Source organism: Diabrotica undecimpunctata, chromosome 5, assembly GCF_040954645.1.
Source record: "Diabrotica undecimpunctata isolate CICGRU chromosome 5, icDiaUnde3, whole genome shotgun sequence".
In the NCBI taxonomy this organism is placed as follows: domain Eukaryota; kingdom Metazoa; phylum Arthropoda; class Insecta; order Coleoptera; family Chrysomelidae; genus Diabrotica; species Diabrotica undecimpunctata.
Window position 1 is genome coordinate 70,524,398 of NC_092807.1, and position 20,311 is coordinate 70,544,708.

The 20,311-nt window shown below is 37.4% G+C and overlaps 1 protein-coding gene across 3 annotated transcripts in view; it reads right to left on the reverse strand.

Moving 5' to 3' along the window:
- Positions 1–20,311, reverse strand: part of LOC140441382 (uncharacterized) — a 670,394-nt gene that overhangs the window by 122,583 nt on the left and 527,500 nt on the right. For 2 of the 3 annotated variants that reach the window (XM_072532089.1, XM_072532090.1), the window contains exon 5: positions 4,344–4,493. The exons of the other annotated variant lie outside the window; for it this stretch is intronic. In XM_072532089.1, the coding sequence (XP_072388190.1) occupies positions 4,344–4,493 (150 nt within the window). The remainder of the gene's footprint in view (positions 1–4,343; positions 4,494–20,311) is intronic. 3 annotated transcript variants of the gene reach the window in all.

Consider the following 20,311-nt stretch of genomic DNA (forward strand, 5'->3'; position numbering starts at 1 on the left):
GTTTTGAATAATTTTTTTAGTTAAATTGTGTATTTGCTTTCACCCAATTTTCGTTAAATCAAGTCTACCCCAAGATAACTGCTACGATTTCCATTTTCATTTATCCCAGTCTTTGTAAAATTACGTTGAAATATTTTGTCTATTTTTTGAGATCCAAATAATACGTATTTGGAATGATGTAATCATTCACTGCTTAAATGTGAATTTCTTATTGTCGGTATTTTGAATTTTAATAATATCAGTCTGTGTTTATTCCCAATTCGTTTAAAGTAAACATCCCATAAATGTGAGAAATGAATTTTGTTTACGATGATGAAATATTTTTTTCGTCTTTTTTTTTTTAAGTGTGTAGATAATTATTGAGTTTTTTAAATCAGCTGAGACGTTTTGACCACCCAGTTTCGTACAAAAAAATTAGGTCAAATTTTTTTGTTTCTTTAAAGTTTAATAGTCCAGGCAATGTGATGAAAATTTTTTAATTCCCAAAAATGTTTTGCATTTTACACTCCATATTTAGTCCGTGTGTTTTCGTGTTGTCTTTTGTTTTACAGGTAAGAGGAAATGATGATACGACTTCGTTCTATCCATGGCTAAGGCCGATTTGTTAGTGGCAGAGCGGAGTGTTGTTATGGTTTCTTCTGTCTGTTTAGTTCCGTGTCTCCCCGTGTTTTTCCCCGTGTTTTTCCCCGTGTTAGTACCCCTTTGTTTCATTTTTTGTAGTTGCCCCAATCCTATCCCTTGCCATTCACTTATCCACGACCCTAGCTCTCCAAACAAACCCTGAGTGCCGTTCGCACAAGTATCGATTATTTTGTTTGCCCTATCTCCACTCCCAGTAATTTCTATCCCCAATTTTTATCCTTCATAATAATACCCTATGTGGTAGGCAAAATATTCGTTACAACATAAAACAATCGTTAATTCCTCGTGAAAAGTCTTTCAGAACACCTCGAATATATGGCCCACCCAAAATTTACAAACCCTATATTCCTTTACGTCCCATTGTCACTGCATACAACTGCCCTACACGACCATTCGCCAAGTACTTGGCAAAAACTCTACAACTTCTCGCCGAAAATGCTTCATCCTTCGTCAAAAATTCATTTCATTTCATTGAACTTCTTAAACAATACCCATTCTCACCGTCAGACATTCTAGTAAGTTTCGATATCGTTTCACTTTTTACAAACATACCTATAAACGAAACTCTAAACATTCTGAAAACTGTATATACAGTATCCAGCAAGACCACTTATCTCTCATTAGACATTGTATGTCCAACACTTATTTCATCTTTTAAAATCAATTCTACATAAAAATAATGGGCTCCCCACTATTTTTATGGAAGATTCACGATTCACAATTGAATGGTATACATCCTAGTATCCAGTTCACGATGGAAGTAGAAACTGATTGACTGAATCCCTACCGTTTTTGAAGTTATCATAAAGAAAAACAAATCACAAGGTTTAAATCACTCTGTTCATCGAAAACTCACACATACCAATCGTTACTTACATGCCAATTCTCATCATTCCCCTTCACAAATTAATTCAGTCATTAATACGCTTGTCCCCAGATCAATACGCCTTTACGATGATGCAAGTAGATCCGCTGAGCTCTCTAGTTTAAAACAAGCCTTCATCCAAAACGGTAGCATCCACAGACATCAATCTCTCACACTCAATCTCAATCCAAAGACTCAGACCCTCATCATACAATTTTTTTTTTCTTACATCAAAGGTGTGACTGACAAAATCGACAAAATTCTAAAATCACGAATAAAGACAATATTTAACCCCCAACAAAAACTTTCATCCTTTTTTGCTGATTAATCAAAGACAACATTCCAAATGAACAACACGGAATTTATGAAATTCCTTGTGCAGACTGCCCCCGATCTTATATAGGCCAAACAAATCGTAGAATCCAAAATAGGATTTATGAAAATTTTATTTCTGTTCGCAATTTCGACTTAATTTTAGCTCTAGGTCAACGTCATCTTCATACAGGTCACAAAATTGATTTTGTGACTCTGGAGTTGAAAACTCCAGAACCATAGCCTGCATCAGCTTTTATAAACTAAAAATTATCCAAGAAGCCATAGAAATTGAAAAAAGACCAAATTGCCTCAACAAAAGAGATATCGGCATACGGTTACCTTCGACTTGGAGATCTCGCATAAAGAAAATACTGTCCGCTCCACTTGTCAATTAAAATCCTAGTATCAGAAATGTTCGCACCAACCCTTGCGCCAATCTCCGCGCCAATCCCCACGCCGACTTCCACCCAAGCCATGTTACCATCGACGGTATATACCCGTCCTCTATTCCCAGCACCAGTAATGCATTGATTAGTAATCATCGTCGTAGTGTCTGGGGGTCTAAGGTCATCCAAACGAAGTAAAACCGATTATCTTTTATAAATAAGAAAAGAAAAACGTTATCTTTGGAATGTAAACACATTTTGATACAAAAATTAAATTTTGTGAATTAGCAATAAAGTTTGATATGTCGGAATCGAGGGTCATAATAATTAAAAAGGACAAAGAAAAAATTTTCGAAGCTGTGAAAAGTGCACAGTCTCTAAATTCAACCATCGTTTGTAAACGTCACGGTATTATCATCAAGATGGACATAATGTTAAACTCATGGTGTGATAATCAGTTAAATGTGCAAAATTGTTTTATGGATCAGAACACAGTGTAATCCCAAACTAACCTGATTTTTGAGAGAGTGAAAGAGGATATTGGTGAGATCTCTAAAGGTGAAGAGTTTGAAGCTAGTAACGGTTGATTTAGTTACTGTTATTGGCATAGCATTGCAGAAGGCGGAAACGCAGCTAGTGCTAATGAAATGGCTGCGTCTTGCTATATAGAGAAATTAAAAGTTGTGATGGATGAATGTGACTGCACCAACCAAACGATATTCAATGTAAATGAGACTGGTCCATTCTGGAAAAAGATGATTAAATGAACTTTTATCGCACGTAAAGAGAAAACCTTACCAGGTTTTAAGGCCATCAAAGATCGATTGATAGTGATGGTTGGCACGAATGCAGCTGGTGATTTTAAAATAAAATCTGTTTTAGAAGGAAGTTTAGAAAATTCAAGAGTACTAAAAAAATAAATCTAAACCACTGGCTTGCCTGTGATTTGGAAGTATAATCGTAAAGCTTGGGTAACAGCTTCCCTTTTTGAGGACTGGTTTGGTCACAATTTCATACCTGGAGGCAAACATTATTGTTAATCTGAACAAATTTAATTTAAAGTGATGGTAATCATCGACAAAGCACCAGGTCATTCTCCTACGACTTTAACTAGATCCACGTGTGTTTAGATGCAGTGACAATTATTGTACAAATTTCGTATGAAATTTCACAAAACAAACATTATAAGGCCTCTGAAAAAAACTGTTTTTATAATCTCGGGCAATAAAGGTGGAATTGACAATACAGCCTGATGAAGTTAGTTATGCAAATAATATTAAAGAATATGCAAATAAATTTATAAGTGGATTGTGGTGACGTCCAACAACTGTTGGATTCCGTCAGCCAAGAGCCGACAATTGATGAACTCATAGAAAGGCATAAATAAAAGCAAGACATTAAAGAGCTTGATTGTTTGGATCTAGTTTAAACTGAGGATCAAATGACAGTTGGAATCTTGACTATAGGACTCAGTTTAATTAAGAATGGATTAGTAATTTTAGAAATATATATTTACTACAACGAAAAGCGTATTTCTTCTACAAAACAAGAAATAAAAAAACTATTAGTCTACTATGATGACATTTTAACAGAGAAAAAAATCTTTGAGTCGTCAAACTACTTTGTTACTATATCATAATACATCAAAATAACTTGCTCTTTGTAAATTACTATTATTAAGATTTCGGTCCAAATTAAAAATAATTTAAATACATACATATACGAAATTATACCCCGACTTACGCGAATTCGACTTACGTGAGTATCGCTCGGTCCCACCTTTCGTCAGGGGTGTTACGTATATAATTTGACGAAATATTTTAGAGTTAAAATTGTTTACATATATAAAAACCATGATAATAAAGATATCGATATGTTTAAGATATTAAAATATCAGTTTTAAAATGCTTGTTAATATTTAGCTTTGTTGTAATTGTAAGTATCAGATTAGTACTAGGATTATTTTTAATTTAAGAACTAAATTATAAGGCAAAAGAATTTTAATTCCAATCCACGCCAATAATTTGGAAAACTCATTCTAACAACAAAAAATAGCCTTACATCTGTTTAAATATTAAAACTAAAATTTGTGCCAGAAAGTTTTTGTATCGCATATTATATTAAACATGCCTTACTTATACGGATTATGCTTGGGTAAAAATAACGACTTGGGACAATCTTTCATGTACGGCCAACACTCTGAAGGACCACCGTATCGTCCTGTGCCAGCATGTTCTGCTTCCACATACTCGATTAATAGGTTAGCATATGGTGATTTACTTGCGCTGTAAAATAAAAACTATTATAAATTTTCTTTTAAAGCTTTAACATTTTGAAGTCTAAACTAAAACGCGTTTGAACGATTATATTTTTTAAACTATTAGAGATATTTAATTTTACTTAAATGAAAATTGTTCCCTTTGAAAAAATTAACATGGCGTTTGGTAAACTTTCTTCCCATTGTTATAACTGGAGTTATAATAAATTTCGTATTAAAAATAGGCATTTGATGGGGCTTTTTCAAGTATAACCAATATCCCTAAAAGGTAATTAAGTCAGATTAAAAAAAAAAACTTTGCAAAACTACTTTATCTTGATTAATAAAAAAAATATAACAATGAAACACTAAAAATTTCACTAAAAAGTTGCGAACTAATTTGTTTATGGGGGATTTAAACAAAATTTAGCTACACCTTTTGAAAATCTGGCTAATGAAAGTTATAGATTAACTCAAAATGAACATTTTAAGCTGTGGTAAATGTTTCTATGTTAATTGTTGACCAATATATGAAACTTTTAATACCGCGGTCTGACGCGCACGGTCAACTTGCAGCGAATGTGGGCGTAAAGCAATACATACAGTGTTGTAGCGTTTTTAAATAAAACGAGCGGTTCGAATTTATATAAATCTATTTATTTATAAGTTTACAGTTCGGTACTCTCTTATCAAAAAAGCTAACTCATAACATCGTTACATATATATACAAAAAGTATTATTCTAGAATCATTATTATATATATATATATATATATATATATATATATATATATATATATATATATATATATATATATATATATATATATATATATATATGAGACCATGATTAAAACTACTCTTCTTTATGGCGCTGAAACATGGAGAATTAGTGAAAAGAACAAAAAGCGAATAGAAGCAGTAGAGATGAATGCAATGAGAAGATCTTTAGGTATTTCCAGACGAGACCGAATCAGAAATGATGTAATAAAACAACGTATGGGAATAGAAGGAAATATAACTCAAGATATAGAGAAGAAACAATTAAGGTGGTATGGGCATGTTGAACGGATGCCAGCATCAAGACTCCCCAAAAAAAGTAATAGAATGGCAACCGATAGGTCGACGGAAAAGAGGAAGACCCATATTAGAATGGCAACACGGCGTAAACAAGTCCATGAGCGAAAGAAATTTAACAACAAACGACTGCGAAGATAGGAAGAGATGGTGTTTAGGTATCGGACAACGTCGAAAGACGTTCTAAACCGATGTATATATATAGATATATTATTCTAGAATCATCTTGAGTAGTCCCGCATCTAATTCGTTGTTTGAAGGTCGATCCTCCCATGAGCTCGAGACATCTGTCGAAAGATCTCGATTCCTTTTCGAGATGTAACCGTTAATGGCCACGCTGAATGCATGTTCGTAACAGTGCTCCCCTCTTAGATCTGAGCGTCCCGATCAGCAACTCTAAATGTAGGCCCAGGATGGCGGAATCTACAAGACTCTCCAGCTCTGCATGAACCCCTCAGAAAGAAATAACAGTCCACTGTCTTTGAAGGACACGATCTCTTCGGATTAATGCAACACTCCGTAATTCTTACGCCGGTTTCTCGGAAGATCACTTCAAGCATGCTTCTGACAATCTTCAAATCCAGATTATCTAGTGCATGGCCTATCTTGGGTAAAGCCAAATTCATGATGTCATAATTGCACACGATTTTCTTCAAATTAGTTAAAGCACGCCATATATCCTCGTAGCTTGCCCTGTCTGTATACGACTTCCTGGTCACCATATACAGCACAGATCGAGGGCCATCTTCTAATCTCAGTACTCTTTAGGCTGCTGATTTTTTAACTCGTCTAAACGACCGAATTTCTTATAAAATACGGATGAGATTCCTTTAGTCATCTCAAGATCTTGGGCAACACAGTGGGCTAGAGAAACGTTATGCGGAACACTAAAAAGATCCTGCTGAACTTCTGTGGTCACGTCGTATCTAGCACTCTTTCTCTCTGCGTAATTTGACATAAATTCATTAAAGCTTGATCGCCAGTCATCTTTGATCTCGTATTGAAGGGTTCGGGCTTCTTCTGTTTCATTTGAGCCAGCATAAGGTGCAAGACGATTTATGTGAATTACTTTTGGTTTACCTTTCGGCAACTTCTTAATTCGGTACATTACGTCATTTATTCTCTTTTTAATTTCATACGGACCCTCCCATTGTCTTTGCAGTTTAGGAGACAAGCCACGACGACGTTGTGGATTATAAAGTCAAACAAGATCACCTACTTCATAGCTTTCATTCTTGCATCGAGAATCATATTGATCTTTCATTCTGTCACTGGCTAACTGGATGTGTTGTCGGGCAAGTTCATGAATGTTGTTCATTCTTAACTTCAAGCAGTCGACATAATCTTCGCTTACATGTTTTTCGGAAGGTCTGTAGCCAAACTCTACGTCGCAGGGCAAACGAACTTCATGACCTAACATCAGGCAGGTTGGAGTTTGGCCTGTATTTTCATTCACGGCCGAGCGGTAGGCCATTAGGAATAAATGAATGTACTGGTTCCAGTCTCTTTGATGTTCTGATACAACTTTTGACAGGTGTTTACCCATTGTTCGGTTCATTCTCTCGACCATTCCATCTGATTAAGGATGTAGGGGTGTCGTTCTGGTCTTATTGACACCAATCAATTTACAAACGTTTTGGAAAAGGGTTGACTCAAAGTTTCGCCCTTGGTCGGAGTAGATCTCCAAGGGAACACCAAATCGGCTAAATAATTCTTTAACAAGTACCTCTGCAACGGTAACAGCTTCTTGATTTGGTATCGCATAGGCCTCAGTCCATTTCGTAAAATAATCCATGGCTACCAGGGTATATTTATTTCCATCATTTTTCTCTGGAAGTGGACCTGCAATGTCGATTGCTACTCTTTCCATAGGACTACCAACATTGTACTGTCTCATGGGTGCCCTCTTTTTACCAACTGGACCATTACTGGTTGCACACAGTTCACATTTCCGGCACCATCTTCTTACATCATTTTTAGAGTTCACCCAATAGAACCGTTCTCGAACCTTTTGCAGAGTCTTCGTGATACCAAAGTGTCCACCTGATGCACCGTCATGCAATTGACGCAGTACTTCTGGCACTTTTCTTTTAGGTACAATCAACTGAAGCTTAGATTCTGCCCGGCCGTCTCGAAAGGACATCAGCATTTGAATGAAATCTGCCAGCCCTGTGTTCGATCTCGTAATCATATTCTTGTAATCGTTCTAACCATCTTGTCATCTGGCCCTCTGGATTACGGAATTATAGAAGCCATTTTAGAGCAGCGTGATCCATGCGAAGAAGAAACTTTCTGCCATACAAGTATTTATGGAAATGCTAGCAAGCCTTCACTACGCCTAGCAATTCTCTCCTGGCAACGCAATAGTTTCTTTCTGGTTTTGACAAGACTTTGCTAAACTAAGCGATGACTTTCTCCTGCCCATCTTGGATTTGGGAAAGAACAGCTCCTATTGCACTGTTGCCTGCATCGGTGTCCAACACAAATTTTCCTACCTGTCTAGGGTAGCTTAAAATTCAATACAGCCTTCAATGCTATACAAATAGCAGAGCCATTTGTAAGTGTTCGAAAGCTCTTTGACACTCTTCGCTCCATGTATATTCTTTGCCTTCTTCTGTCAACTTTGTTAATGGCTTGGAGATGTTGGCAAATCCTTTGACAAAACGTCGGTAATATATACATAGGCCAAGAAAACTTCTTATTTCGTGTTTATCTCTTGGTACTGGCCAATCCTTAATTGCTTACAGGATCAGCTGTTACACCATTACTTGCTACAATATGTCCCAAGTACTTCACTTCTCGTCGAAACAAGTGACATTTCTTCGGACTTAACTTCAAATTTGCTGCCCGCAATCGTTGAAAAACTTCTGCCAGATTATTGGCATGTTCATCGAAGGATCTTCCAACTACAATTACATCATCCAAATAAACCAGGCATGTTTTCCATGATAGACCTCTTAAAACTGTCTCCATTAATCTTTCAAATGTGGCCGGATCATTACATAAATTAAAGGGCATAACTGTGAACTGCCAAAGCCCTGATCCTATCGAGAATGCGATTTTTTTCACGATCAGCTGGCTCCATGTCTACTTGCCAATATCCACTTTTCAGATCGATTTTAAATTCAATACTCTTACAGGAACGACATCTCAAATTCTCACCAAAGCTTTTGCCGTTAGGAACTCGGCATTGTTAACATCTTCGACCATCCTTAAACTTCCCTCTCGGCAGTAACCATCAGGTCTGGTCATCAAAATTTTCTCACCATTACCGAGTATTGTTACGTCACAAGTAGTTATTAAGCTGATAACATCCTCTTTGTCTTCATGAAATGGCAACTCTTCACCACTGATCTCGAGAACTCGATCTTTGACATTCAATACAGCCCCAACTTTCCTTAGTAAATCTATCCCCAATATGAACTCATCGGAGATCTCTGCAATTAATACTGTATGTTTCACTGTGGTCTGACCAATGGATACTGACGTATTAGCCTCGCCATATGTATTAATTATCTCACCAGTTGCTGTTCTAAGCTTTACTGTTTCAGGCGATAATTTAAGATGGCCTCGTACTACTTCTGGCCGTGCAATAGTTCTTGTTGTACCTGTATCTACCAAAAACGATCTACATTTATTATTGATACGACCCTCGATGTACAAGCTATGAATTCCACCGGAGGACGTAATGTTCACAGTAACTATGGGGGTTGTATTTCTCGAGGTCGGCAGTTGCCCCTTGGTGTCGACCCGTTCTAGTTTTCCGACTGTTGTATAATTTTCTTGCAATTACGGCGAATGTGACCTTCGTCACCACAATTTCAACATCATTCTTTGGCATCGTGTTACGAACTACTTTTCGTACCATTTCTTTCAGACGTTCATCGTTTGGTTCGTCGCCTTCTTCGATGGTTCTTACTCGATGGCTCGATGGCTCCTGTAATTCACTTTCTTTTAACCCATTGACGAAGGTATCTACAGCAATTTTTTCCAAAATGTTGTCTGGTACCTCCGGATAAGCCAACCGCACTATACGAGCAACATCTGCTTCAAACTCTTGCAATTTCATTTGCTCGTTGAATTCTACTTCTTAGTTGCGCCTTGTAGAGTTGTTGTAGATGGGCATCTTCGTAACGTTTGTCTAGTCGAGTGAACAAGGTCTGGTAACATTTTTCTTGACCCTTAGGAATCGATCTTATAATATCCGCAGCATCACCTCGTAAAGCAGCAGTCAAGGAAACAGCTTTTTCTTGTTGTCTCCAATGATTGGCTGTCGCAATAGCTTCAAATAGTCTAAGGTATATGGACCAAGAGGACTTTCCAACAAATGGTGGCAATTTAAATCTCATATGATGTGTCGTTTCATCTCTAGGTGATTCTTTTTTCACTACCGGATCTAAGGCTACTGTATTAACTGGTGGTAGCACTTTTGTATTGGTTATCATGCTCTCTAACTGTTTGATCTTCTCTTCTACTTTATCAAATGTTTTAGAAATTTCTTCAAATTTCTCATTGTTCTGAATACATATTTCTTTAATTATTTGTGAAGTCTCGTCGTTTTGTCTAGCTACTTCTTTAATAATTTGGGACGTTTCATCGAATCCTTTGGAAACGTTCTCGAATTTATCATCATTTTTTTTAGAAGTTTCTTCAATCATTTGCGAGACGTTTTCAAATTTACTGGAAAATGGAATGTCTCTGGGTCATCTTCATTCTTGTTAAAAACATTCTTTAGTCGTTCTTGGAGGATTTCTTAGACCCGCTGCAGTCTTCATCGCGTTCTTCTAGTTGCTCACGCAACTGTTTTACTGAAAGTTGTACTAGCAACATCTTTGGTCAGGCACACACGTACTTTTTTAAATATTCTTTCGTACAAAGATCACTACCGAACTACGCGGATGTTCTCGATAAACAATACTTTTCAAAAGTTCAAAAGTCTTTTTTAAAAGTCACTGCTGAATTTATTTCTAAATCTCACACCGGACACAAACTGTAGCGTTTTTAAATAAAACGAACGATTCGAATTTATATAAATACATTTATTTATAAGTTTACAGTTCGATACTCTCTTATCAACCAAGCTAACTCATAACATCGTTACATATATATACCAAAAGTATTATTCTAGAATCATCTTGAGTAGTCCCACCTCTAATTCGTTGTTTGACGGTCGATCCTCCCATGCGCTCGAGACATCTGTCGAAAATCTCGATTCCTTTTCGAGATGAAACCGTTACATGGCCACGCTGAATTTATGTTCGTAACAGTATAATAGTCCAGTCGGGTTAGTAACGACTTAAATTGTTGTAAATGCAATTTCCTACAACTTTTTATTTTCAAATTTTTTTTCGTTCGATCCATATTTTCTGATTTAAGGAGAAAACAGTGGGAGGAAGGAGTGAAGCATAATTATTGAAGAAATATGTCATTTATTATTAACTTTTAACTATTAACTACGATATAAATGAACAAACAAAAATAAAGAGATTTTATTTTATACATTTTTTTTGCTAAAATCAATATTTGAGTTAGTAAGTATGCGGTAAAGCCGTAAACGTAAGACCTTGCAGAGATTGGTTATAAAGGAATTAGTTTTCTTTAATACCTTGGCCATTTCAAACTTTTAGACAAAATGGTAACGACTTAAATTGATGTAAATGCAATTTCCTATAATTTCTTATTTGCAAATTTTTTCGTGCTGTCGATATTTTCCGAGTTAAGGAGGAAAATAGTACCTATTATTATTAAATTATCTCGTTTATTATTAACTTTACGACATAAATGTACTGTCCAATATCAAATCTTCAGAATTCATATCCGAAATTGGACAGTATAATTTTATCACCCAGTAGACCGAATGAATCTATTTGTTATTAAATACACACACGTAGTTAATTAGGTTACATACACATTTGGTCAATTATCAATAATATAATTTGGACATCAGTCAAAAGTGCTGACAAAGTTAAACAATTTACATAAATTAAATACACATATCACGCGAGGTCCGCGAATATATTGACCCAATTAAAACTTATATAAAACTAAGATCTCTTGCCTAGAGAAGCATTCAATCAATATTCACTCAACAAACTTGATAGTCTTCAACGATCAACTTCATCAGTCTCTACTCAAAGTAATCCCGGGTCAACACCCATAGTGTACGTCTCAACAATAAACTCTGCTACTATTATTTGGTATTTTCATTACAACTGAACGAACATCTTCACTGAGCCAACGAAGGGAATTTGTTCATGGTCCTATCGAGAAACAGAATACTTCAAGGAAGTTTGAGAGAGCCTATACAGTCCACGCCAGCAACAGCCTCAGTAGCAGAGAAAGGCCCGGGAGAACGAGAGCAGTACCAAAGCCGAGAGCCATACTAGAGCCGAGAGCAGTACCAAAGCCGAGAGCCATACTAGAGCCGAGAGCAGTACCAAAGCCGAGAGCCATACTAGAGCTGAGAGCAGTACCAAAGCCGAGAGCCATACTAGAGCCGAGAGCAGTACCAAAGCCGAGAGCCATACTAGAGCCGAGAGCAGTACCAAAGCCGAGAGCCATACTAGAGCCGAGAGCAGTACCAAAGCCAAGAGCCATATTAGAGCCGAGAGCAGTACCAAAGCCGAGAGCCATACTAGAGCCGCAGAGCAGCCAAAGGACAGGACCGATTGCAGAACCCACCAGAAGCGAGGGATCCTCAACGTCTAAGAACACAAAAAACCGTAAGTTTTTGAATAATTACAAAATCTTCCAACTTTTACAATCTTACAATTTAACAAGTTTTGTATTTATTACAATTTAACAATTTAGAACAACAATCTCCACTCTATCAATCGTATAATAATGTACTTTAGAATGTATACCATTTTCGAAAAATTAAAATAATTACGTAGCAAATAATTTCATTTATTTTGATAACAATATATATATATATATATATATATATATATATATATATATATATATATACATGTATATATATATATATATATATACATATATATATATATATATATACATATATATATATATATATATATATATATATATATATATATATATATATATATATATATATATATATATCATTATAAGAGTGTGTTGATTACATCTTGACCTACCTCAGTACAAAGAATAGCACAGCAGGCAAGGTCAAACTCATATTTTGCTAAATTGCACATTCCGATAGAAAAGAAAGTGTAATAGTACAGGTATACTTATTTAATAAATAACGTACATTTCGTATTGTTTAATATATTTACCGCTGAATGTAAAAATTTATAAAAATAATCATGGAAAGTGTATACGTTAAGCAAGCGGAAATAGGAGCAGAAATAGCGAAACTCGTTTCAAATACAAAAAAGGATTCCTAATCTCGGAAAAATCAACAATACATCCGGGATAGACAGGAAAAATTAGAAGAATATTGGGCAAAATTTTTGAATAACCACGAAAAGCTGCTAGAAGGGGGTATAACGAAAGAAAAATATTTTGAAACAAAATACTATGATCAGGTATTTAAGACATACATTGAGGGGAAAACCCTGTTGGAAGAATATGGAAGGGTGCTGAAAAGAGGAAAAGCACCGAAAGTAAAGGAGATACAGATAAGAAAACAAAGAATCGAGGAATTATTACGGCCAGAAAATGAACAAGACTTGCAGGAGGATGAAGAATTGCAGTCAGAGTTAAGAGAATACATGGAAAAGGTGAATACACTAATGATTGAAGCAGCAGTAAATGAGGAACTAGACGCTACAGATAATGGAGAAGTAGAGAGAATAAATCATCTAAAGAGGAAAGTCAGGGAAGTTTTAAAGAAAATAAGGCCAGGAATGCAACGGCCAGAAAGCACACAGAGGAGGGACGGTGTGACAGTACCGCAGGTAAAAATCCCTGTGTATGAAGGCAGATATGAAACGTGGAGAACTTTCCACGATCTGTTTACTAAAGTAATACATGAAAACGACCAGTTATCAAACGCAGAAAAAATGCAGTACCTAAAAACTCAAGTAAGAGGGGAAGCCAACAGAATGATACAACACTTAAACATATCCGATGCCAACTACGAAGTGGCCTGGAACATGCTAAAAGATAGGTATGATATTGATACCCAAGGATGATATTGTTTAAACTAATAGACAGGATGATACTAGCGCAGGAAGTAAAGGAATCTTCTGCTAGAGCATTGAAATCACTACATGACACCTTCCACGAAAGTCTGGAAGCCATAGGAGGGTTAGGAACAGACACGGAAGCGTGGAGCCCATTGATAGCCCGAATTATCATAACGAAATGGGACAATGAAACTAGGAGGCTGTACGAAAACCTCATTGGAGACAGTAGAGAGATACCGACGTACAAATCGACACAAACATTTTTACAGCGAAGATTTCAGACACTAGAACTACTGGAGTCAGAAAAAAGACAAGGGAAGCAAGGAGGATCTCTTAGGAAACCAAGAACACGTTGCGTGATATGCAACGGAGATCACGGAGTACCGAACTGCAGAGAATTTCAGAAACTCAATGTAAGAGACCGGAACAGGATAATAAAAGAAAAAGGATTGTGTACAAACTGCCTAGCACATAAAAAAGAAAAACAATGTTATTCACAATATAGGTGCAGACACTGTGGCGGAGACCACCACCATATGTTGCATTATGAAAAAGGAAACACAAGCAACAAAAGAAACTCCAATGAAACGAAAGGAGAACAAACACAAGAAAGAAATGGAAGAGATTCAAACAATAGAAGAAACGGGTACCAAGCTGATAGGTACAGAGTAGGAAATAATAATCCATACAACACCAGAGAACAAAATAACGGAAGGCGAGAAAATACACAAGATACGAATGGGCATAGGAATAGCAACGACCAACAAAGAGGGCAGAATTCAGTAAACTGTGCAAGCCATAAGGAAGGTGAAGCATTACTAGCGACAGCTGTGGTACGCATAAGAGATGCGAAAGGAGATTCACATATAATGAGAGCACTAATCGACCAAGGGTCACAATGCGCATTTATAACGGAACAAGCTGCGACGACGCTAGGAACAACAAGGAAGCCCATACAGGCGACCATATCCGGGATAGGCTCGTCAGGAGAAAAAACAGCCAACTGGAGTATGAAACTTTTAATCGAAACTCATTACGAAAGTGACTTCGAGATGGAAATAGAAGCACTAGTACTACCGAAGATAACAAGGAATTTACCGGAACAGGATATAATTCTACCGGACTATAACGAGAAAAATGCAATACTGGCAGATCCAAGATATTACAAGGTAGGGAAGATAGACTTACTACTAGGAGTAAAAGAATACAGTTACATATTGACAGAAGGGATGCACAGAATAAGTAATGGACTCCTGAGTCAAAACACCAAACTAGGATGGATAGTTTCGGGAATAGCACGAGAAAGGGAGAATATAAAAGCAGAAGTATGCTGTATGATATCAAGACAAGAAATGGACGTACAAATAAAGAACTTCTGGGAATTAGAAGAAGTAAATCAGGACACAAGTTTCTCAGTGGAAGAACAAGAATGTGAAGAACTGTATCGACAGACTGTAAAAAGGAATGAAGAAGGAAGATACGAAGTAAAAATTCCGTTTAGGGAAGACGTCGCAAAGTTAGGAGAATCTAAACAGCAAGCATTCGCCAGATTGATGCAACTAGAAAGGAAGTTTGCAAAAGACAAACAGTTAAAAGCGAATTACAGACAATTCATGGAAGATTATGAAAACCAAGGTCATATAGTAATAGCAGAAAACCAGGGAGATGGGTACTACTTACCTAATCATCCAGTGAGAAAAGAGGACAGTACTACAACGAAAATAAGAGCCGTGTTTGATGCATCAAGCAAAAGGTCATCGGCAGTAAGCCTGAATGATATTATGCACACAGGGCCGAAATTACAACAAGATTTGACAAATATACTATTACGATGGAGATCCAATAAGGTAGCATACTCAGCGGATCTGGAAAAAATGTTTAGACAAATCAGAATGGCAGAAGAAGACCAAAAATATCAAAAAAATTTGTGGAGAAAGGACACAAAGGACCACATACAAGAGTATAACTTAACGACGGTGACATACGGCACGGCCGCAGCACCCTTTTTAGCAGAAAAGGAGGTTTCATTCTTAGAAAATGGTTGAGCAACGAAGAAAAAATAATGGAGAACGTACCGGAGGATATGAGGAACGTAGACTCCAAGGCATTCAAACAAGAAGAAGTACGGAAAACGTTAGGAATACACTGGTCACCTAAAGAGGATATAATCGCATTCAAAATAGGGATAACAACGGCAAAGAAAATAACGAAAAGACACGTACTGTCAGAAGTAGCAAAACTATACGACCCACTGGGATGGATAGCACCTGTAGTAATTCAGGCGAAAATGTTCATACAGGAATTATGGGAGCAAAAGACCAGTTGGGATAAAGAATTAACTAGCAACCAACAAAGCAGGTGGAATACATACCAGGCGCAATTAGTAAATCTGGAGAAAATATCATTGCCCAGGTGGAAAAACTTAAGCAAGATAAACAGAGTAGAACTACAAGGATTTGCAGATACGTCTATGAAAGGATATGGAGCGGTAATCTACTCAAGGGTATTAGGCCCAGAAATTAAAACGAATCTAATGATAGCAAAATCGAAAGTCGCACCATTGAAAGGGAAAACGACGTTACCGAGGCTCGAGCTGTGTGCCGCGGTACTACTAGCAAATTTAATGAAGAAAACCCTACAAGCATTGAACAGGGAAAACATTGAGGTATATGCATGGTCGGACTCAACGATAACCCTGGCTTGGATAAGGGGATCATCAAAAAGGTGGAAAATGTTCGTCGCCAACAGAGTAGAGGAAATAAGAGGCGTTATAGGACCGAAAAATTGGCATAAGGTAGATACAAAGGAAAATCCAGCGGACATCCTCTCACGTGGAAGTACCGCATCAGAATTATTAGAAGCAGAGCTATGGTGGAAGGGACCAACTTGGCTGACTAGTAACAAAACTTTAACGCAGAAATCAGAAGAAATACCAGAGACAAATGAGGAGGAAGTCAAAACGAAAATAACGGTGCACACGACAACGATAAAGGAGGACATATGCGAGAGATTCTCAAATTTAGAAAGAATGAGAAGAGTACTTTCATACTGTAGGAGATTTGCAGACAAATGCAGAAAAAAGAAGGACAATAGACAAAGTCAGCTTACAGTCCAAGAATTAGAGGAAACGCTATTAAAGGTGATAAAGCACACACAGCACGCCTACTTCAAACAAGAAATAAATAAGCTGAAGAAGAAACAGCAATTGGACAAGAAAAATAAATTAGCGTCATTGGTACCATTCCTGGATAGACAAGGAATTCTAAAAGTCACCGGAAGACTGAGACACACGAATCTAAAGTACGGAGAAAAACATCCGATAATTTTGCCAAAGGATAGTGCATTAACAAAGTTACTTATAACAGATAGTCACGCAAGAAATCTACATAGCGAATTACAACAAACACTACAGTACATAAAAAGGAAATACTGGATAATCAACGGCAGAAGAACCGTAAAAGATCATCTAGCAAAATGTTTAAGGTGCAGGAGGTATAAAAGCCAAGCAGCACAACAATTAATGGGAGATCTACCGAAAGACAGAGTGAACCCGAGTCATCCCTTTACTAACACAGGGATAGATTATGCCGGGCCAATAAAAATAAGTACCACGAGAGGCAGAGGACAGAGGAGCTATAAGGGCTACATCTCAGTATTTGTGTGTCTGTCAACGAAGGCAGTACACCTTGAGGTAGTAAGCGATATGTCTACGGATGCATTCATCGCAGCGTTCAAGAGATTTACGGCACGCAGAGGACAGTGCAACAACGTATACAGCGATAACGGAACCACATTCGTAGGAACAGCAAATTTGTTGAAAAAAGAAAATAAAAAAATAGATGACGAGATAAAACAAGGATTACTGGCACTAGGTACCCAGTGGCATGTCATACCTGTATATGCACCACATTTCGGAGGATTATGGGAGAGCGCAGTGCCAATAATGAAATATCACTTGAAAAGAATCATCGGGGAAACAGTTCTAACATATAAAGAATTGAGTACGGTGCTGGCACAAATAGAAGCATGTATGAACTCGAGACCATTATGTGGGTCATCAGAAGACCCTGAAGGAAAAATAGCCCTGACACCAGCTCACTTCCTTATAGGGAGAGAAATTATATCACCAAATCGGGAAGAAGAGCTAACGACTTATTTGAAGATGCCGACGAGGTGGAGATTATTGGAGAAAATAAAAAGAGACTTCTGGAAAATTTGGAAACAGAAATACCTGCACCAATTACAACAGAGAAATAGATGGCATAAGGCGCACCCTAACATAAAAGAAAAAGAAATAGTTATAATTAAAGAAGAGGATACACCTCCAGGCAGATGGCCATTAGCGAGGGTAACAGAAACACACCCTGGAGCGGAGGGATTAACCAGAGTAGTAACCGTGAGAAAGGCAAACGGGAAACTGACTAAAAGACCCATACATAAGCTAATACGACTGGAAGAAGAGAAACAGGAAAAGCCGAAGAAGGCAGCAGCACTAAGATGGAAGAAAATACTAGTAGCTATAATGTTTTTAACGATGTTAAAACCCATAAAGGCAGAACCGTATAAAATATATAATCCGGTACCAGGATTTTTCACAGAAGACCTTGGAGAGGTCGTCATAGACCGGGAAACATTTCAAATAAAGGTGTTACTCGAAAAAGAAAGAATTCGAACAGAGCACCAACTAATAGGAAATATGATACAAGGCGTACGAGAACTGTGTCATGAGATAAAAATCGTGAATTGTAAGGATATAATAGAGAAGTTAGAGGAAGGACAAAGAAAGTCGGAGTCAGTAAGCGAGGGGTTGACAGTAGAAATAAAAGGAAGGGAAAGAAGAGGAATATTAGGAACAATATTAACCTCAGTATTTGGAGTCAATGACGAAGCCTACAGTAACATTGAAGCATTAGATAATAACCAAAAGGAGCTAATAAAGGGATCACAGCACCAGGCGAAGATAATGTTAGAAACAATAACATCAATCAATCACACAGAGAACAGGATAAACGAGCAAATGAACAAGTTTAACAAAGCACTAATCACAGGTCTACAAGAAATATCTAAAGGACTTAACGAAGTAGAAGACAAAGCACAAAAACTAGAAACCGAATATAGCACGTTACGAATACAAACGATAGCATTACAAGTTATGGACTTCATAAACGAATATACTCAATTTTACGAGGGAATATTAAACCTTCACTATAACCACGGACACTTCATTGATATAGTGAAACCGGGTGAAATAACCAAATTAATAGGGAAAGCAGGGCAGATACTGCCTCAAGGGGTCGAAATACGACGACAACCCATTATAGAAACAGAAGTCAGTCATGACGACAGATATATAACAGTCATCGGCTACTTCATAGTGACAGGGAAAAATAAGTACATCATGCTCAAAGTCACGGCCATACCACTTAACGTTGAGGGGTCGGTGTTGCGCACATTTGTCGCCCCAAGGAATCTACTGGTCGTAGATTATAACACACTGCACTACTTCGAATTGACCGCGGAAGATAGAGAAAGGTGCTTACTGTTGACAAAGGCGCAGATAGCGTGCTCACCAACGGCTATAAGAAACATGGATACCCAACCAAACTGCATACTTGAAGAAATTTATGAGCGATCTAAGAATAGCACATGTCCAGTGGTAGCCAGGACAATACAGACAGCTCAATGGAGTAAGATGGGTACTCCCAACCTCTGGCTAGTTATCACGCCAATCACGATACACATATCCATTATTTGCGATGGAAATCGGAGCGAAAGAGTACTGGAACGAGTCACATTCCTGAAGCTTTTACCCAAATGTATCGCCCAAACGAAAAATATTACATTACTCCCCACTAGCAGTGGGGTGGACAGAGCAGTGACGAGTTACCTGAAGTCGCCAATCACTCCCGTGGCCCAACTGGTGGCGAGGACACCCCGCAAGTTTAACACGCCTCTAAACACCTACCTTGACATACCAGGAGGAGAGCTACGTCATGTGTTACTTGAGGAGGAGAGTCTGGAACAAGAAATGACGCATACGCAGTGGCGATCGATTCACGAATCTAATTGGCATTATTTTGTGGCCACCGGGATCATTACTATAATGGTAATAATTGGGATACTCACGTTATGGAAGTACCGTCCTGTTGCACGACTATGTCGTTCAGGGAATCCACAAACTCAGACTAACGAACAGGAAGTACCTGTATTAGTTAGTAATCGGCACAACAATGTACCGTCGACTTCCCAAGCTGACATCCCACTTTCCACATTTTCATCCAATTGCCCTAATTTTAATCTAGAGATAGAGTCGGACATTGATAGCTAGGGTACGGTTGGAAGATTATTGATTATTTTTAAACTATTTATAATTTATCATGTTTGAATTTTACTATGTTATGTAATACTTATATGTAAACTTTGAGTATTGACACTTGGGCCAGATTGCCCGATTCCGCAGTATGTCCAATATCAAATCTTCAGAATTCATATCCGAAATTGGACAGTATAATTTTATCACCCAGTAGACCGAATGAATCTATTTGTTATTAAATACACACACGTAGTTAATTAGGTTACATACACATTTGGTCAATTATCAATAATATAATTTGGACATCAGTCAAAAGTGCTGACAAAGTTAAACAATTTAC